The 22,357-nt window shown below is 40.5% G+C and overlaps 1 protein-coding gene across 2 annotated transcripts; it reads left to right on the top strand.

The window, feature by feature from the left end:
- The first annotated feature begins 1,212 nt into the window (after positions 1–1,212).
- On the top strand, positions 1,213–19,736 carry LOC120044381 (myelin protein zero-like protein 1). 2 transcript variants are annotated; one of them, XM_038989007.1, is made up of 6 exons: positions 1,213–1,605; positions 5,133–5,305; positions 6,373–6,586; positions 7,074–7,203; positions 10,264–10,384; positions 19,597–19,736. In XM_038989007.1, the coding sequence occupies exons 1-6, from the start codon at positions 1,533–1,535 to the stop codon at positions 19,696–19,698; spliced, it is 813 nt and encodes a 270-aa protein (XP_038844935.1). In that variant the 5' UTR covers positions 1,213–1,532; the 3' UTR covers positions 19,699–19,736. The 2 variants fall into 2 exon arrangements, with proteins under 2 accessions (XP_038844935.1, XP_038844936.1); XM_038989008.1 differs by having other exon boundaries at positions 1,214–1,605; positions 10,264–10,372.
- Positions 19,737–22,357: the final 2,621 nt, after the last annotated feature.

Here is a 22,357-nt window from a genome sequence, read left to right on the forward strand (position 1 = left end):
GCACTCTCCCTGTTGATTTTGCGATGACATCGTGTCGCTATGAGTGACAGAACACTGAGCCAATCCCGGCGCAACTAGAGAACATTACCAACCCCTACACTCTGTATTTTCTGCTGGCTGCCCCACCACCACAGAAAGCACTGAGCTAGGCTGAAACACCTGCATGTTGGAGCTGCCTTACTCAAGAAAGCAAAAAAGAGACAATTTTTGAATGTGACTTTATTAACTCAAAGATTTTATTATTATTTTTTTTTTTTACAATGTTTGTAACCTGATATGTGAGACGTATTAAAATTCCAAAATAACATGCAAAGCAGGCAACAGTTAACTAAACAGGTGGACTCAAAACACCTGCCTTGAATGACGGGTTGCCACTGGGTATGGGTAATTCAAATCATATAGTGAAACATTATTTGCTGATGATTCCGACCTCAAAGTATTTTTTAAGTCGTCTGCAGAGCGGCTAGCCAGCATGCAGCTTTGACAATCATCGTCCAAACAGCGACTGAAGGGCGAATGCGATCTAATGCAAGTCTTGCCAATGTGCAAATTCTCCATACTACATCAACCCAATGTATCATGTATACATCGGGCCGACTTCGGCGCGATGTACAGTATGTGTGCTATCTGGGTACCTAACAAACACATAAAGAATGATTATTTGCAACAAATCAGTCTGATATAATATCAGTGATATTTTAGCATAAAGTTGCCTTAATTTTGAAAGATGCTTGCTATATCACCTTTTTCCCTCTCTAGGCTTGAGTAGTGATGGAACGATCAATACCGGAGCTCTGATGCTCCGATGCAGTTTTCACAGCGCTACTGATCCAAACGCTTAAAATATTCACCCTATCCCCTCAGCCCTGAAATGAAGTGGACACTTCTGATGACGTGTCATGACGTCTGACGAGTATACACTTGCAGGGCGAGGGAGGAAGGAATGATTTTAAATGGACCACCCTTGGCCGGAAATTCGTCACTCGTTCATTCCAAGCTTCTATCCTAAATAATGCCATAGATTCACCGTTTTTGACAGCAAAAAAAATGGGATTCACAGCAAAACAGGGAAGCATGGTGGAAGGTGCGAACCTGTAAGTGACAATAGGCTAAGACCCACGACTAACAACTGCACCACGAGATGTGATATATATGAACATCAAACGCTGCTTTTCATTAATGACCAGCAGAGGTCTCTAATGGTCACTGTGTTAAAAACTCTGCGTAATAACAATTTTTCAGCACAATTTGGTGAAAACCCAAAAGGCTTCAGAAAGCCTTGGTTTCCACATCATTAGGCGTTAGCTTTCTGGTTCTGTTTGAATGTTGCTCGTTGATACTTGTATCGGTTGGCTCTGGTCTTGAGAGCGGCACGCAGCCTGGGAGACGAAGCGGCCAGTCAAGCGCTGTTTAGGGTTTAAACGCCCCACGAACATTGCTTACAGGAAGAGGGTGCAGTGGATGAGCAGCTGGACGCTGGTTAACGTTAGACCTAAAAACAGGGAGGGGGCAATATTCATGCATTCTAAGTTATGGAGCTAAGACGGACAAACCCCGCGTGCAATTGTGCTTTACTATGTGGAATAACCTTATGTCTTATTTTCGGTAAGTACTGCTCTAGCTAAGCTGATAACAATATGATCGCTATAGTTGATAGCTAACTAGTCAGCTAGCCAGTACAGTAGTTTGCATGCTAGATAATTGCTAACATAATATGCTTTAGTTAGCTGGCTACTGTACCTAGCTAAACGACGATAATAGTTGGCTTTAGTTAGTAACGTTAGTGCGTGACTTGGTACGATAGTCGTATTTCTAATTAAGGCATGTGATGCAGATAGTAACTAGAGTACTTGCTAGCTGGTTAGATTCCTAATTTATGGGGTCTGATTAGCTTAACTTGTTTGCTAGGTAACGTAACTAGTTGGCACAAAACCAAAGAATATCTCAAGATACGCGAGTGTGTCGGTTGGTGTGACACTTGACACATGTTGTTGACTTAATGACCTCTAAATATTTCAGGATCTATTGTTTTGGCGTGATAACTAAGAATTGACCAACTTATTGGCTAAATATGACAGATTCAAATTACAGCAAGTTAAAAAGATTTCACTTAGTTCGTCATTTTTAGCAACGATATTCATAACTATGATAGTTCATTTGTTTAATTTTCAATGGGGGAGAAAATACTTCTAGTGGGCAGAACAAGCAAGGAGGTGGGTAAAGCCGTGCACAAACTAGCGAGATCCTATTGGCGCATTCTAACATGTATTTGCATATTTCTGTTAGGGAGCATGTGTGCATGTGCAATAACTACATTTCACACTTGAACTCCTTGTAAACAAACACGACTCCAACACCATTAAGTTTGCTGACAACACAACAGTGGTAGGCCTGATCACAGACAACGATGAGACAGCCAATAGGGGGGAGGTCAGAGACCTGGCAGTGTGGTGCCAGGACAACAACCTCTCAATGTGAGCAAGACAAAGGAGCTGATCGTGGACTATAGGAAAAGGAGGGCCGAACAGGCCCCCATTAACATCGACAGCACTGAAGTGGAGCGGGTTGAGAGTTTCAAGTTCCTTGGTGTCCACATCACCAACAAACTATCATGGTCCAAACACACCAAGACAGTTGTGAAGAAGGCACGACAACACCTTTTCCCCCTCAGGAGACTGAAAAGATTTGGCATGGGTCCCCAGATCCTCAAAAAGTTCTACAGCTGCACCATCGAGAGCATCCTGACCGGTTGCATCACCGCCTGGTGTGGCAACTGCTCTGCATCTGACCGTAAGGCGCTACAGAGGGTCGTGCGTACAGCCCAGTACATCACTGGGGCCAAGCTTCCTGAGATCCATATACTAGGCGGTGTCAGGAAGGCCCAAAAAATTGTCAGACTCCAGTCACCCAAGTCCTAGAATGTTCTCTCTGCTACCGCACGGCAAGCGGTACCGGAGCACCCCCCCCCCCCCCCCCCCCATTGTTATTGTTATGTACATTTATTGTGTTATTTTTCTAAACTTTAGTTTATTTAGTAAATATTTTATTAACTCTATTTCTTGAACAGCATTGTTGGTTAAGAGCTTGTAAGTAAACATTTCATTGTAAGGTCTACACCTGATGTATTCAGCAGATGTGTCGACAACATTTTGATTTGATTTGAAATGGTCTACAAAACTTAGTGTAGGGGCAATACAAGTATAGTAGTGTTTTTTTCCATGGCAAAAATGAAAGCATGAAGGAGATCAAACTCTTTGGTCCCCTGCTGTATGTAAAATATTGTGTGCTATAGCTTGGAAAATAAATACATGTGTTTCTGGATGACAACATGATGTTTGCTTCCAACACTAGGGCTGTTTTCCTAAAGAAGTTAAATCTGCTTCGTGCTTTGTTTCCTTGCCACGATACTAATGAGTATCGCGATACTGGTATCGTCCGTCCCTAATTGAGATCAGGCTTTTCTTCGATAAGAAAATCTGCAGAATGTTCGCCCAATTCCATCTCGCTCCGTACTCGGCCACTGGCTTCCTCTCCTCGCCATATTTGGTGGGTAGTGGAAATTCAAACCGGATGCTTCAGATTTATACATCCGGTGAAACATCTGGCTCGTTGTTCTATCTGGGTTTTTTTTTTGGTGTAAAAGTTAAAATGTCATGGTTATTTTAACGCATCATTTGTTGTCTACTGCACTTTTGAGATGCCATATCATATCACTTCCAATGGATTTGGTTTCTATGTGTGTGTTGCTTGCACACAGTCTGTTGGTTTGAAATTCAAAGGCTTGCAGGGAACGTGTCCAGCTGTTTTATTATTGCATTCTGCACTGTCAGCATGTTTTTGTCACTGCATGCCTTCCTCTCTGACCTGGCTCTCTCTAACTGGAGAATATGTTGTGAAATATGTACAGAAATCTGTTGAACAACTCGCTGTATCGGCTTTAAGCTATGAAAAACTAGTAAACACAGATTAGTGTTGTCACAATAGCAGTGTCACGATACCAGATTTTCTTTGGCAAAAACCCAGAAGCAGACTTAACTCTATGGTCCTTTTAAAACCTACTCTTGTAAAATATTGTGTGCTATAGCTTGCAAAATAAACAAATGTGACTCTGGGTGACAACATAAGCCAGTTTTTTGTTATTGTTATAAACATTAGTACTGTTTTCCTTCATGTTTTGTTTCCTTTGCTTCCTTACTTCCTAGTATCGCGATACTGGTATCAAGACAACACTAACACAGATTGTTGTAAGAACACAGAAGCGAATATCTCTATCCTTTTTTCCCGATAGCTGGAAATTACTTACGCTTAGTGCCTTTTAGAATCCGAGAGTGGAAGACTTACACTTTCGTCTCTTACATTGTAGGCTCAACATTTCCAAACAGTCCCGTTACAAGTCAGAATGTTGAATAAACTTCATTTGGATTTATTTGACCTGTTGTCTGCTGATTTTGTCTTTGTTGGAGGTAATCTGAGACAACATTTCCACAGGGAAGTGTTATTAGCCCGACTTTCAGTATGCTGGTCTGTATATGGTTCTGTCGGTTTGTATTTTCAATACTGGCGCAATTCACACACAACGTAAACACTTGCAAAATATGTAAACAATGGCTGAGAGAAACCAAACCACTGATCGAACGTTGCTGACTTTGAATTTGCAGTGAGATGCAGGTACTTCCAGCTGAATGCGAGGAAATGTGCTTCGGTCAACAACGTTTGGCTATTGTTTACATATTGTGCATCGCGTGCAATGCTTCAGGAGATTGAAAATTCAAGCCGACAGAGCCATATACAGACCGGCACCCCAAAAAGTCAGGTTAATAATACTTTCTTGTGGACATTTTCTTCACTTACTACTGTCAAAATTACCAACAGCACGGACATCCGGGGAAGTACATTTTAACATAGTTTTATTCAACATTCTGGTTTGAGACTCTTGTGACTTCTTTCAGACTGAATATCCATGGGGTAACCAAGGTAACAGTCTGATGTATTAGGCAAACTTAGGCCAAGCGGCTATAAAGCATCAACGCTTTGATGTATACATATAAGTGCCTATAGAGTCCCAATCCCTCGCAGCTTCTCAACGTTGAATACATTAAGCAAGAAATTGAATGTTGGTTCTTTATCAACAGGTATAAATCTAACATTCGCTATAGAGTTGTACGCCCCGGCGGAAGTGCTGGTTGAGAATGGCACCACGGGGATCCTCAAGTGTTCCTTCAAGTCCAGGGAAGTGATCAGCAGCGCAGCCACAGTCACCTGGTCGTTTTGCCCGGCGGGATCCGACGCCGGAAGCGCTGTTTCCGTGAGTACTTTCTTTTTCTGAGGTCCATGAAACTCCCAAGAGCTTCCTCTCAGATCTCCCACCGATGGGTGTCCTAGCACAACATGTTTCCTGGTATTATTTAGGCCCACTGCCACAGAAAAGAGTGAGGGAGTTTGCGTGTGTGTTTGTGACTGGTCCAATGAAAGGAAAGGAGCCTGAGGAGGGTTGTGTTATGTTCTAGGCCACTTCTTCCTGACCATCTGCGTCCTTCCCTTTCATGTTTCTCCAAACTTAAGCATTGAATTCAGTGCAATATGTATATAGATTTTTGTTTCCTCTTTCAAAAAAAATATATTGCGTGGCCAAATGAACATGACCCACAACTCATTGAGGCAGTAACTTTGACCTGTTTATGTGGAAAGAGTTTTGAGCCTGACAGAGTAGTTTCTGAAGGTTAATTCATATTTGCAATGCTGGGATTTGAATGGAAATGGAAGGAACAAGCGTAACTAGTTCCCCTATTCCCATTTCCCTCCCCTAGAGATCTAGCTAGCTGGCTCATCTTGCCCATAATGCTGTGCTTGTATCCGGCCTCGTAACAGAGTGCAGTTGGAGAGGGAGTCACCAACACCCACACTAATGCAAACGGCTATTTGTCCACTCTCAACTTTTAAACAAAATGACTATTAAGGATATCTGTCTGTCATGTAAATGCTAAACAAATTGCCCATCAGTTTGGTACAGTAGCAGATACGAACATAACACACAGTATCAGGGGAAGTTTTGCTGTTGCTTGGCAAAAGTGCCCAGTCATGTAGGTAAGCCATAAGCATCCCAACGGTTAAACCTGTTTGTTTGTCTTTCCCATTTCCTGTTATGAGTCCTTAGTCATTGGCTATGTCTCAAATGGCAACCTATTCCCTATATAGCCTAGTGTATTACTTTTGACCAGAGCCCCATGGGCATACTCAGAAGAAGTGCACTATAAAGGGAATAGGGTGTCATATGGGACGCTGACATTGTGTGCAATTCTTGCGCAATCTATTTTCTCTTCAGTCATTCTTATATATATCATTTTAAAAAATCTATCTTTTTTTTATTTTTAGATTTTCTATTACACTTCTGCAAACCACTATCCAGGGAGTGTGGCTCAATTCAAAGACAGGGTGAAATGGGCAGGAGACCTGAACAAAAAAGATGCCTCGGTTCATTTAATTGATGCGCAGTTCAACGACAACGGCACCTACTCGTGTGCCGTGATTAACCCGCCTGACATATCTGGCACCGCCGCTCAGACACAGCTCAAGGTCGTCATCAAAGGTAAACTTGCAAATAGATTCACAACAGTACAGCAAAACTCAATTAACTTTTAAATAGGACCTGACCAATGTCTCTCACGTTGAAGGATGACTTGAATACAACAGCCAGAAAATACATTTCACCTAACAAACCAACTGAGCGATTAATCATATCTTACTAACCAGGGATTGAGAAACACTCGTACAAGAGATTCACAATTTTAACACTAACACTGATTTTTAACGTCTCAAACATTGAACTGGTAGTATAGGGCCCCATAAAATTGGTATTATTTGTTTTTCCAAATTCCGTTTATTTTATTCCCAAATCCCATTTTCACTGATGCATTATGTTAATGTATTATGATAGACTTCAATACATTTAATTAATTCCCTACTAAGTTCAATAAAAAAAAAATGTGTAGGGTCCTAGTAGTATTTGCACAGCTGTGACTTTGTAACGTAATTGTTATGTTGTATGATGATGCTTACGTTGTCTTGTTTTGCAGAGTCTCTCCCTCAAGACAACACGGCCGTCATAGTGGTCGCCGTGTGCGGCGCCGTCATCGGGCTTATCGTCATCTCTGTGGTTATCTGCTTGATCATCAAGAGGCATCAAACCACCCATGAATACGAAGGGTAAGGCAGTCTCCCTTGTATTACCATCAAGGTAGTAGATAGCTTTAATAGTACTTGAATAACTTTACTTTGGTCAGTATCAATCATTACACCTGACCGTCAGTATCTGTAGAGTATTTTAGGAGGTATCTAAAAATGAAATAATATGACATATTTTATCAAACAAATGAAATCACACAGAGGACTCTTATCTTGGTGATATACACTGAGAATGCCAAACATGAGGAACACCTTTCTCATATTGAGCTGCATCCCTTTTGCCCTCAAAACAGCCTCAATTCGTCAGGGCATGGACTCTACATGGTGTCAAAGGCATTCCACAGGGATGCTGGCCCATGTTAAAGGAACTTAAATCTCTGCAGAAATTATGCATCAGATGTTCATAGTTGTCTTTTTTTCTGAAAGCGGCCCTTGCAGTGAATGGAGGTCTACTTTCAAACTGATGTTTTAATGGCCTGTTGGGTTGTGTGGCATGCCGTGAACATCTCTACTTCCCAGTACACACACGTTCTTAGTCAGCAGACCTTAACTCCGCTGCATGGGATATGGGGGTTGGGTTATGGTAGATTGTCGCTTGTGCCCTCTCTTGGAATAATACAGTAACATGTTTGTGATTGATTAAAAAAATGTTTATGTGTCTGAAATAACCTTAAATGAAAACTAATTCGAAAGACGTGGCTGGATGAGAGACATGAGTAGAGGACGTCACGCTAGTTCTGACTAGATGTTTAGGCACTTCTCTCTGCATCACATGATTGGTGTCAATGTTTTTTCATGACCTAATTAGTTGACGCACATCCAAATCAGTAGGGGAAGTGCTGACTAACGGAATCGTAAACTTAGCGAAAGTCGTGGACTAAGATTGACTCCTGATGATTTAATGCAGGAATGGGCAATTGGCGGCAGCTCCCTTTTTGTAGGCCCGCGAATCAATTTCCTCCCAACTCAGTAGGGGTCTCAACTTAATGTTGTGAGTTAGAATAGTAGGTGCAAGTTCGAAATTTGATTGTGCATCAGCGGTTTTCTCATGATGTCAGTCACTTGCAGTCACTCAATTAGCCCATGTCAGCTTCTATTTTTAAGATTGGTAAGTTTGTCTTGCCAGCTATCTAAACTTGTAGTAATCATGGTCAAATTACTGAAGGGGGACCACATTTTTTATTTTGTTAGTCACTCTCACATCATATTAAAAACTGCAAACATTGCTCTCCACCCTATGGCAGAATTTGTAGAATTCAGGAAGTACGCTGTAAAACTGGGGGGGGGGAAATCTCCGCCCCATGGCAAAATGAGTATAATTGCATAAAATGAATTATACAATTGCAAAATCTTCCCTCAGCCCCATGGTAAAATGTGTAGAATTGCAATAATGCCCCCAAAATGCTAGGGCCAGCTCTGACTGCATGCATGGATGTGGGTACGCAGACCCGCAAGCCACTACGGCTCCTCATGAGTTCAGATTTTGTGGCCCCCACTGCCATCAAAGTTGCCCCTCCCTGATTGTAATGGGTATAAAACACCAATGTGTGCAACTTTATGTTTTCATTAAATTATCTGGGCTAAAATCATTTTGTTTGGGTGGATATCACATTAGATTTAAATAGATACTTTTTTTTTAACACTGCGGTTAAAACGATGCATTTAGACTCAATTCGGAATGTTTTTAATAATAATTAGATAATTAATTAATTAGCCTATCATCCAAATCCACCATAATTATTGACAACAATGTAGAAAGACGAGAGATATCATGTCTGTCAGTGCCCACAGTGAAGTATTAAAAAGCGCATCGTTAAGCTTGGCTTGTCATCTAACGTTCATGTTGTTGTCTGCCACTCACATGTCACTCATCCACTACTAACCACTAATCCCTCCCTCTTCTGCCTCACTGTCATGTTTCCTCTAACATACCTTCTGAACGACATACACATGTTCTTCAAGTCTCACAAAAAACTAAATGCTAACAGTTTCAAGATGACCTTTTTAGTCATTTAGCTTACATGAGCAATTAGGGTTAAGTGCCTTGCTCAAGGGCACAACTACAGATTTTTCAACTTGTCGGCTCAGGGGTTCGATCCAGCGACCTTTCGGTTACAGGACCAACGCTCTAATTGCTAGACTACCTGCCAGCTCAGATTCATTTCTAGAATCATTTTTTAAATGTATAAATTATATTTGATGTATTTTAAATCAAATGTACATAGTTTTTCTATAGTTTATCCTACTCTAAAATGCTTAATACATCCCCTGGTTAGATGTGAGCTGAGATCTTGTAGAGTGAACAAACTGATCTTATTATTCAAAATGGAGGATATGGGTTACGTCTCAAATGGCACACTATTTTCTATATTATGTGCACTACTATTGACCAGGGCCTATAGGGCTCTTGTCCAACGTAGTGCACTATTTAGGGCATAGGGTGCCATTTGGGACATATACATGGTGTGTGTGTTTCTTTAGAGTGCCATGTTTGCTCTTCAGTGTTTAGTGGACGACTGATTGACATTGGTATGTACACATCTGAATGTACACACAACTAATCTCTCAAGTGGGTGACCACATCTTTGGGGTGGGGAATGTTGTTTTTCTCTAATCCACTTCTTTATTTATTCTCTTATCTTATTGACCAATTGATTGTAGTATAGGCTATTAGGTAAACTAATTGTTTTTTAAGTAACTTTTTTTGTTTGTTAAGTTGATGCTTTTTCTTAGTTGATCAGTTATTGTCTTCCATAGGTTGAAAGACGATCTTTATTTGAATTTGCTCCTGGTGCCCATACAAATGCTTTGTTAATCTTCCAGTACAGTGTCTCTACCCAATGTCTGTCACTCCTGCAAACCTCTCCTCCCAACCACTAGGAGCAGTCATTTAAAAATGTGCCACATAACCCATGTAGAATCTGCCCATTTCTCATTTGCATTTTTGTCCCGTAAGTCTTCTCCTGTGTGTATCCATGTCTGTATGTGTCCATGTCGCCTATTTCTCTGTGTGCCAACGCTTCCCGAACTGCACAAAACAAACCTCTGGTTTGCAAACCCCTCACCCGGCCCAAAAACTAGCTGCACGTCAGTGGAGAGTGTGAGCTCCCACGCCACACGCCCGGGGGGGAAGAAACCAGAGTCCAGCTTGAAGGGCTCCAGGTGTTGCAGCCACTCCACCCCGGTCCAGGTAGGAGCTACAGTGAGTGACAAACCAACCATCCACACCCACCATCGCCCAGGGGACACTTACAGGGTGGAGAGGGATCCACTAACTAACTAACTAGAGCTGAGATGCACTACATTTTACATGTTTTGTAATTTAGCAGACGCGCTTATCCAGAGCAACTTACAGTTAGTGCATTCATCTTAAGATGGTTAGGTGGGACAACCACATGTTACAGGCATAGTAAGTTTCGTAAGAGCTTGGACTAGGAGCTGGCCTCCCGTAGGGTTAGGAATGCCAAGAGACCAGAGGTTGCATTACGGAGTGCTCAGGTTGGGTTGTAGGGTTTGAGCGTAGCCTGAAGGTAGGGAGAGGCAGTTCCTCTTGCTGCTCCGTAGGCAAGCACCATGGTCTTGTAGTTGATGCAAGCTTTGACTGGAAGCCAGTGGTGTGCGGAGGAGTGGGGTGACATTGGAGTACTTAGGAAGGTTGAAAACGCTGCAGTGGCAGGTGTTTGATGGCACTAGCACGGAGCCAACAGCAAATTGCAGTAATCCAGATGGAAGATGACAAGTGCCTGGATTAGAACCTGCACCGCTTCTTGTTTTTAGGTAGGGTCGAAGGCAGCATATAGACCTAGGAGGATGAGAACAGAGGAGAGAGTCGGCTTTGGCAGTGCGGAGAGCCTCCGTCTTGAAGCCTGACTGGTTTGGGTCAAGAAGATTGCGCGCTAAAGTGTTTTAGAAAGAAGGGATACAGGTCTATAGTTTTTGACGTCAGATGAGTCGAGTGTTGGTTTCTTGAGGAGGAGAGCGACTCGGGCCATTTTGAAGTCGGAGGGGATGCAGCCAGTGGCCCGGGATGAGTTGATGAGGAATGGGAGAAGGTCTCCAGAGATCGTCTGGAGGAGGGAATGGGGTCGAGCGGGCAGGTTGTCTGGCAGCCAAACCTCGCTAGTCGCAGGATTTCATCTGCACTACAGCATTACCCTCGCCCAGATCTATTTGTGCTCTGACCAACTCTATTACCATCATTGACAAGCCAACATTTGACTACTACAGCATAGGGTTTCAAGCTGATCTCCTTGATGGCTTCTGTGTCTGCTTGTTCTTTCGTTTTTCATCCATCTGATTTCAGACCTGGAAAACCAGGGTCGTGTTAAGTACAGGAACATTGTAACAAAATGTTGACTATTCGATCTACTGAACACAACCCAGGTGGACACACTCCCTAACCAATCACAGGTATTAATACACTCAAATGTAATTTGTCATTTGTTTTCAGACCTCAGAAAGTAGTCTAATGTCGAGATGAGTCCATGTCCCAGGCCATGTGTTGTGTAGGTCCAGCTACAGTGGCAACAAAAAGTATGTGAACCCTTTGGAAATACCTGGATTTCTGCATAAATTGGTCATAATATTTGATCTGATCTTCATCTAGGTCACAACAATAGACAAACACAGTCTGCTTAAACTAATAACACACAAACAATTATACGTTTCATGTCTTTATTGAACACACCATGTAAACATTCACAGTGCAGTGTGGAAAAAGTATGTGAACACTTGGATTTAATAACGGGTTGACCCTCCTTTGGCAGCAATAGTTGCGGATCAGACCTGCACAACGGTCAGAAGGAATTTTGGACCATTCCTCTTTACAAAACTGTTTCAGTTCAGCAATATTCATGGGATGTCTGGTGTGAACTGCTCTCTTGAGGTCATTCCACAGCATCTCAATTGGGTTGAGGTCAGGACTGACTGGGCCACTCCAGAAGACGTATTTTCTTCTGTTGAAGCCATTCTGTTGTTGATTTACTTCTGTGTTTTGGGTCGTAGTCCTTTTGCATCACCCAACTTTTGTTGAGCTTCAATTGGCGGACAGATAGCCTAACATTCTCCTGCAAAATGTCTTGATAAACTTGGGAATTCATTTTTCCGTCGACGATAGCAAGCTGTCCAGGCCCTGAGGCAGCAAACCAGCCCCAAACTATGATGCTCCCTCCACCATACTTTACAGTTGGGATGAGGTTTTGATGTTGGTGTGCTGTGCCTTTTTTTCTCCACACATAGTGTCCTGTGTTCCTTCCAAAAAACTCAAATGTAGTTTAATCTGTCCACAGAATATTTTGCCAGTCGCGCTGTGGAACATCCAGGTGCACTTTTGCAAACTTCAGACGTGCAGCAATGTTTTTTTTGTACAGCAGTGGTTTCTTCCGTGGTGTCCTCCCATGAAAACCATTCTTGTTTAGTATTTTACGTATCTTAGACGCGTCAACAGAGATGTTAGCATGTTCCAGAGCTGACACTCTAGGATTCTTAACCTCATTGAGCATTCTGCGCTTTGCTCTTGCAGTCATCTTTGCAGGACGGCCACTCCTAGGGAGAGTAGCAACAGTGCTGAACTTTCTCCATTCATAAACAATTTGTCTTGCCATGGATTGATGAACATCAAGGCTTTTAGAGATACTTTTGTAACCATTTCCAGCTTTATGCAGGTCAACAATTCTTAATCTTAGGTCTTCTGACATCTCTTTTGTTCGAGGCATGGTTCACATCAGCCAATGCTTCTTGTGAATAGCAAATTCAAATTTTGTGAGTTTTTTTATAGGGCAAGGCAGCTCTAACCAACATCTCCAAACTAGTCTCATTGATTGGACTCCAGGTTAGCTGACCCCTGACTCCAATTAGCTTTTGGAGAAGTCATTAGCTTAGGGGTTCACATACTTTTTCCAACCTACACTGTGAATGTTTAAATTCTGTATTCAATTCAAAGAAAAATACAATAAATTGTGTGTTTTATTAGTTTAAGCACACTATGTTTGTCTATTGTTGTGACTTAGATGAAGATCAGATCATTTGTTCAGTTTATGCAGAAATCCAGGTAATTCCAAAGGGTTCACATACTTTTTCTTGCCACTGTATATGCCTCAAACTAAAGTCAATGGAAAAGATAAGCACCATTTTTGCATTGCTTGTCTTTCCCATTCATTTGGGGTTGACGGGTAGATGGATTTACACAACAATTGGCATGGGATGTGGACTAGGGTGATATGGACAAAATATAATCTAATCACAGTATTTTCTTTTTATGTTGACAGTATGACGGTATAAAAGTTCTACGTTTTGCTTTATGAGTAGTGTGTTACCCTAGGGTGGCAGCACATACATTCTAAGTTAATTTAAAGGGTCTTTCTCCAGTCTGATTGTTTTATACAGTTCAGTTCAACTTAAAATAATTTATACATTTCTGCATTTCCTGCACTCATTTGAGATTATGTATATGCTACGTAGGGCTGCACGATACGGGCAACCAATCTAGACCTTATTGTGAACCAAATATTGCAATTGCGATTTAACTTCCGATTTAGAGCAAAACACTTGCGTGACCATTGAATGTTTTCTCTTAGCTACTTCATGTAGCTAACATATTTACGTATTCCTTTTTTAGAAGACACTGTTGCACAAACAACATGCTGATTCTACACCATTACTGGTACTATCGGGCTGTATAGCTAGTTATGTTTACTCTGACTCTACATTTATTAGCTAGGTAGCCAGCTAACTAGCGATTTAGTATTAGCGGCTAACACGATTTCGGCCCAACTTGCTAAGAAAAGATAAACTAGCCTTTTGCAGATGTAAGAAACACAAACGTGTAATTATAGAACGCTAGTGGATTTATATTAAGAAGCAAAGTGAAAACGGCATCTTTGTCATCAACATTGCTGCTTGTGCTGCATTGACCATGCAGACTGAACGCAAGTGTCTTGTGGTCAAGGAACAACAAATGCACTCCTTGAGTGACAGGGGGCGGGCTTGGTCTGCGTGGAATGTGTCATGGAGATATAGCAGAGAGAAGTAGCGGTGTAAACTATAAAAATGGACGTTGCACACAGTCTATCACATTTAACAAACCAAACATTCAAATACTGTTATAGAAGGTAAAGTAAAAACCCAAACCAGTCCGTGCATGTATATAGTAAAATGTGACCCACCTGATGACCCACCTGATCCAAATAGTCATCAATTATTATTGAATTGATGAGGTGTTTTGGTGCTGGACTGAAACAAAAGCCCATGCATCCTGTAGCTTTCCAGTACTAGGATTGGTGATTAACAAGTTAGTACATTAACAAGTACATTAACAAGTATTGTATGAGACCTCTCATTTAGGTTGAACTCTAAATGCTTATTTCAACAACAGCAGGCCGGAGTGTCACGGCATATCCTTTTGCGAAGCTGCTGTTGCTGACATAAGCATGCATAGATGTTCATTTAGTGCCTATGAAGGTGTTATGCATTGCTTATGAATGTTCATAGGAGTCCTCTGATTTTAAACTGATATTGTAGGATTAGGTCTGGGAAAAGAAGAACCTTATATGCTTTATGTCTCTCTGAGAGGCGTTTGTTTACGGTCAACTTTGCTGGTCGACTGGTTTCGTTTGCTGATCTTGTGAGGGACGTCATGAGAGGCGCCTTTCCCTTATTACATTCAGAGACGTGTCGGGGCAGATCTGTGGTGGCTACATTCCTGTGTACTGTACTGTACTTTTCAGTTGTTTGTGTGTTGTTTCCTCCCCATCTACAGTGCCTTCAGAAAGTATTCACACCCCTTGACTTTGTCCACATTTAGTTGTGTTACAGCCTGAATTTAAAATTGATTAAATTGAGATTTTTTTTGTCACTGGCCTACACACAATACCCCATAAGGTCGAGGTGGAATTATGTTTTCAGAAATGTAGACAATTGTTAGTTATTTTTATGTAAAGCTGAAATGTTCAACCTCTTTTTTTATGGCAAGCCTAAATAAGTTCAGGAGTTAAAATTTGCTTAACAAGTCAAATAATAAGTTGCATTGACTCACTCTGTGTGCAATAATAGTGTTTAACATAATTTTTGAATGACTACCTCATCTCTGTACCCCACACATACAATTGTCTGTAAGGTCCATCAGTCAAGCAGTGAATTTCAAACACATGTTCAACCACAAAGACCAGGCAGGTTTTCAAATGCTTTGCAAAGAAGGGCACCTATTGGTAGATGGGTAAAAAATGAAAAAAGCAGACATTGAAATTCCATTTGAGCATGGTGAAGTTATTAATAACATTTTGCATGGTGTATCAATACACCCATTCACTACAAAGATACAGGCGTCCTTCCTAACTCAGTTGCAGGAGAGGAAGGAAGCAACTCAGGGATTTCATCATGAGGCCAATGGTGATATTAAAGCAGTTACATGGCTGTGATAGGATAACTGAGGATGGATCAACAACATTATAGTTACTCCACAATACTAACCTAAATGAGTTAGTGAAAAGAACGAAGCCTGTACAGAATAAAAAAAATATTCCAAAACATGCATCCTGTTTGCAACAAGGCACTAAAGTAATACTGTAAAAAAAATCTGGCAAAGCAATTAACTTTTTGTTGTGAATACGTGTTATGTTTGGGGCAAATCCAAAATAAATATTACTGATTACCACTGTACATATTTTCAAGTGTAGTGGTGGCTGCATCGTGTTTTGGTTATGCTTGTGTAGTGACGTGACTAATATTAATCTGATGATTTATGTATCGAATCAACTAACTATGTTTAATTGTTACTCGATTTTAAAATACTTGTGTAAAAATGTACTCATTAGGACTAGGGGTACCACGGAAGAAGTTGTACGGGATGATATGACAACAGCCAGTGAAAGTGCAGGGCGCCAAATTCAAACAACAGAAATCTCATAATTAAAATTCCTCAAACATACATGTATCTTATACCATTTTAAATGTAATCTTGTTGTTAATCCCACCAAAGTGTCCGATTTCAAATAGGCTTTACAGCGAAAGCACCACAAACGATTATGTTAGGTCACCGCAAAATCACAGAAAAACACAGCTATTTTTCCAGCCAAAGACAGGAGTCACAAAAAGCAGAAATAGAGATAAAATGGATCACTAACCTTTGATGATCTTCATCAGATGACACTCATAGGACTTCATGTTACACAATACATATATGTTTTGTTCGATTAAGTTCATATTTATATCCAAAAACCTCAGTTTACATTGGCGCCATGTTCAGAAATTGCAGAGAGCCACGTCAAATAACATAAATACTCATCATAAACTTTGAAAGATACATGTTTTACATAGAATTAAAGACACACTTGTTCTTAATGTAACCGCTGTGTCAGATTTCAAAAATCTTTACGGCAAAAGCACAATATTCAATAATCTGAGAATAGCGTTCAGCCACAAAAGTAAGCCATACAGTTACCCGCCAAATTGTGCAGTCAACAAAACTCATAAAAAGCATTATAAATCTTCACTTTGCTGATCTTTGTCGGAATGCACTCCCAGGACTCCCACTTCAACAAGAAATGTTTGTTATGTCCAAATAGCTATTTGTGTTAGCGTGTTTGGTAAACAAATCCAAACGCTCGTGTAGGTCCAGCCGAACGTCGGACGAAAACTTCAAAAAGTTATATTACAGGTCAAAGAAACTTGTCATACTAAGTATAGAATCAATCTTTAGGATGTTGTTATCATAAATATTCAATAACGTTCCAACCGGAGAATTCCTTTGTGTCTGTAGAAGTAATGGACCGCAGGTCCCTATCATGTGAAATGCGCTTGACCAGGTCCTGGCTCTCTGCCAGACCACTGACTCAAACAGCTCCCATCCGGCTCCACATCACAGTAGAAGCTTCATTCAAGGTTCTACAGACTGTTGACATCTAGTGGAAGCCGTAGGAAGTGCAAACAGATCCATATCCTACTGTGTTTTCAATAGGCGATGAGTTGAAAATCGATCAACCTCAGATTTCTCACTTCCTGGTTGGATTTCTTCTCAGGTTTTTGCCTGCCATATGAGTTCTGTTATACTCAGACAATTCAAACAGTTTTAGAAACTTCAGAGTGTTTTCTATCCAATACTAATAATAATATGCATATATTAGCAACTATGACTGAGGAGCAGGCCGTTTACTCTGGGCACCTCTGTGCACCTTTCATCCAAGCTACTCAATACTGCCCCTGCAGCCATAAGAAGTTAACGAGTTATCTTGAGTTTAATTCGGAAGATTGTATATATATCAGTTATTTATCGATAAGTCACTTATTAATCATTACCTCATATCAGTCTCATTCTGAACGTCGCAGACCTCTTGAATCCTCAAGAACCCCAGCCTTTTGTGATTATTCAGTACTACACAAATGTATTTACTTACTAATTAACTAAATAATAACACAGAATACTCATACTCTTACACGAGACAAAAGTCCCTAGTGGACTGACATGATATGATGGCTTATTACACAGATGGAGTGGGGGGAGATAGAGTAATGGACATTTATAGTGGATACATTTCTGTAACTATTCTCACATTAAACATATGCCTTGCACATGAACCACTGTCTGCTTGGTAAGAAAGTAACGAATGTATTTATGTGGTGAATACCTTCTTTCGTCTATCTCGGTCAGAACCAAGCCCTGTCGGAAGGATGTTTCGGTGGGCTCTCCCGTGGGTGTAAGGCTCTGATTGTCCATCAGAGGTCACAATGTCCTTAGTTGTCTGTGGCTTAAATGATTCCCCAGTGATTGTCTGAGGTGAGCTTCTTTCTGCTTTTCTTCCTCGAGTAGATAGTCAAAGTTCTAGGACCACTTTTACAGATGCAGACTGTCAAATGTTTTGGTCTAGTCTTTATCTTCTTCACCTCGTGTGGAGATTTAAAGTTCTAACCATTTTCAGCCTGGCTACACGTTTTCTGGTTTTAGAGTTTCAACCATTTCAACATTTAGCTCATGCTTCACTTCTGCTGGTCCGTTAATCCTTAGCGAGTCCTTTTAAGCACTCTGGTTGAAAAGGGCGGTTCCATCACACTGACACGCTCTTCTGACCTCATTCGGGGCGTGGCTTAGTTTTCATGTCCGTTGCACATTAACTATGTTCTCGTTCGAAAACTAAAATCACATTCCTATTTTAACAGAAATAGTTTCATTGTTCTTGATATTTCCTACACAACATAAAGGATGTTAACCTGACATACAGTGTGAAAGCTCTTCAAGTTACAGTATTTTAGTTTATACAGTTTTTAATAGCATCACAAAATGAAAAGCAATATGACTTGATTATTCTTTAGATCCTTTAGATACATTCTTAGCTTAGAAATATTGTTCCAAAGTTCACTCTTTGGGTGTTAGAGTTTTTGGGTTTAAATGTAATGGAGCTAACCACAGGCAAAATCCTAGAGGAAAACATGGTTGAGTCTGCATTCCACCAGACACTGGGAGACAAATTCACCTTTCATCAGGACAATAACCTAAAACACAAGGTGAAATATACACTGGAATTGCTTACCAAGAAGACGGTGAATGTGGCAGAGTTACAGTTTTGACTTAAATCTATGGCAAGACTTAAATAGTTGTCTAGCAATGACCAACAACCAATTTGACAGGGCTTGAAAAAAAATTATAATAATACTTGGCAAAAGCTTTTTTTAAATATTATTTTCCATTTAACCTTTTATTTAACTAGGCAAGTCAGTTTAAAAAAAAAAAAAAATCTTATTTACAATGACGGTCTACACCGGCCAAACCCAGACGACGCTGGGCCAATTGTGCTCCGCGCTATGGGACTTCCAATCATGGCTGGTTGTGATACAGCCTGGAATCGAACCAGTGATGCCTTTTAGCACTTAATGCAGTGCCTTAGACTGCTGCGCCACTCAGGAGCCACAGCTCTTATATTTACCCAGGAAGACTCACAGCTGTAATCGCTGCCAAAGGTGCTTCTACAAAGTATTGACTCGGGTGTGAATACTTATGTAATTGGTTTCACGTTGCCATTATGGGGTATTGTGTGTAGATGGGTGAGAATTTTGAATTCAGGCTCTAACGCAACAACATTTTGAATACTGTAAGTCAAGGGGTATGAATATTTTCTGAAGGCACTGTATGTTTCTTATGATTTTCATTTTTCTATTTAAATTAGTTTTGTTTTGTGTGATTCTTAGGTTAGTGCTCAGTGGGGGTTAGAAATTTCACCCTGAAGATGACAAGAGCAGCCCAGATGTAGTCCCGGGGGGGGGGGGGGTTATTTTGTGCTACAATCTGGCATTGTTACAGGCTTCCATCTGCAGTCGGCCATTTGAACTTAACAGCTGAACCAGTTTGACATGTATTTTTACTAACACAGCCTTCCCCCCCTCCCCTTTTCCTGATCTCCCCATCCATCCATATGCTCATCACAACAGGGACCTGTGATATACGCCCAGTTGGATCACTCAGGCACCAAGAACCCCAACTCATTCCACAAGATGGAGCCAGTGGTCTACGCTGACATAAGGAAAAACTGAAGAGAACTGGAGACCAAAAGGGACAGGCCACCATAGCTCGCTGCTTTGGGATGGGTGGGTGGGGGTTGTTTAAATACAAGGTTAGAATTTATGATGTTTTGAAAGATAGTTTTTTTGTCATTAATTTCTCCTTTTGTCTGCTGAAAGCATTCATTGCATGTTCATGTGTGTGATAAAACAGTTACGCTACCAAGGCTTTCAATACAATAATACAACACAGAGATTAGAGAAACACTGCCTTCAGAAAGTATTCATACCCCTTGACGTACTCCACGTTTTATTGTGTTACAGCCTGAATTTTAAATGGGTACGTTTCTTTCTTTTTTACCCAGGTACCCACAATACCCCATAATGACAGTGAAAACATGTTTTTGTTAGCAAATTTATTGAAGATGAAATACAGAAATATAAAATTTAGAATCACCTTTGGCAGTTATCACAGCTGTGAGTCGTTCTGGGTAAGTCTCTAAGAGCTTTGCACACCTAAATTGTACAGTATTTGCACATATATTTTAATATTCTTCAATCTCTGTGAAGTTAGTTGTTGATCATTGCTAGACAGCCATTTCTAAGTCTTACCATAGATTTCCAAGCCCATTTAAGTCCAAACTGTAACTAGGACAATCAGGAATATTAATGTCGTCTTCGTAAGCAATTCCAGTGTATATTTGGCCTTGTGTTTTAGGTTATTGTCCTGAAAGGTGAATTTGTCTCCTAGTGTCTGTTGGAATGCAGACTGAACCAGGATTTCCTCTAGGATTTTTGCCTGTGCTTGGCTCTATTCCCTTTATTTTTCCCCCACAAAAACTCCCTAGTCCTTACCAATAACAAGCATGTTACCTGTAAAATGATGCTGCCACCACCATGCGTGTTACTCAGTGATGTGTTGTCGGCTTTGCCCCAAACATATCTCTTTGTATTCAGGACATAAAGTTAATTTCTTTGCCACATTTTTTGAAGTTTTACTTTATTGCAAACAAAATGCATGTTTGTTTTTTTCTGTACAGGCTTCCTTCTTTTCACTCTGTCACTTAGGTTAGTATTGTGGAGTGACTACAATGTTGTTGATCCATCCTCAGTTTTCTCCTATCACAGCCATTAAACTCTAACTGTTTTATAGTCACCATTGGACTGAGCGGTTTCCTTCCTCTCCGGCAACAGAGTTAGGAAGGACACCTGTATATTTGCAGTGACTGGGTTTATTGATACACGCTCCAAAATGTAATTAATAACTTCACCAAGGGATATTCAATGTTTGCTTATCCCCCCCCCCCCCCCCCCCCCCCCATTTACCAATGCTTTCTTTGTGGTTGAATCTGTGTTTGAAATTCACTGCTTGACTGAGGGCCTTCAGTCAATTTAAAGTGTGGGGTACCGAGATGAGGTAGTCATTCAAAAATCATGTTAAACACTATTCTTGCACACACTAAGTCCATGCAACTTATTATGTGACTTGTTAAGCACATTTTACTCCTGAATTTATTTAGGCTTGCCATAACAAAGGGGTTGAGTAAACTCCTTGTAAAAATGTATGAAAACATAATTCCACTTTGACATTGTGGTATTGTGTGTAGGCCAATGACACAAAATCTCAATATAATCTTTTTTAAATTCAGGCTGTAACACAACAAAATTTGGAAAAAGTCAAGGGGTGTGAATACTTTCTGAAGGCACTGTGCATTAACTGCATGCGTAGTAAGTGTAAAATACATGGGCTTTAGTTGTTTTTCTGTTTTACAATCCAGGGACCATGATAGCAACATGTTAACCATCAGCTCAGTCCAACACATTGGATGTTAAAATTATGGTTTAGATATAGGATAACTGATATGCATTGGTGTTTTGTCTGCAATCATGTTGCCTTAACAAAATTGTTACCTTGTAACATATTTAGATTAACTCCATATATCACGCCGGTACACAGCCATGGAAAGCCTCATGGTGAAATGACTTTGGTGTAGAGTTTGTGTATTGTCCTATAGGTTGGCACATTGCATTGATATATCCATGTCTGAAACCCTACCTGCCACTGGCTTAGAAACTGAGCTGTTAAATGGAAACATGGACAATGACCAATTTTTTTTGACTTTGCTTTTATTGTATAGATATTATACACTGTTTACATGTAATTTATTAACTGAGCACAACTAATTATGACAAAAACCATGTTTGACATATTTTCGTTTTGACATCTGTTTTAGATTTCATGTGATCATGTGAGACTGATATCATGGGCCAAATATCTTCCATTAACAACTCTACTTTGATGTATCACTGTGCTTTTAATATATTCAAAGTTCACAAAAGTCTTATTTTATGTTACAAAGCCAAATGTTTCTATTCCAATGAGTCAATCATGTTTGATTGAAGAGATGCATTAATAGTCCGTTTTTAAAGAGCAGCTGAACGTAATAAGCAACTTTTCCTTTTGAAAAGAGGCTATGTGGTGTCTGAGTCAAACATTTATTTTAGTGTAAATAGGATAATTTGGGTCATAGAGTCAGTCTCGTACAAAACAGAGATTTGTGAGATAATTAGGAAAAAGTTGTATTTCATGGAATGAAGGGTACCATAAACTCAACCCCAGGACAACTGTTATTTCAAACCTGTCCACAGCTGGCAGCGCCCAAGTAATCATTAATTTGGAGCGCAGCTGCAC

This window comes from Salvelinus namaycush, chromosome 3 (genome assembly GCF_016432855.1).
Source record: "Salvelinus namaycush isolate Seneca chromosome 3, SaNama_1.0, whole genome shotgun sequence".
NCBI lineage: Eukaryota > Metazoa > Chordata > Actinopteri > Salmoniformes > Salmonidae > Salvelinus > Salvelinus namaycush.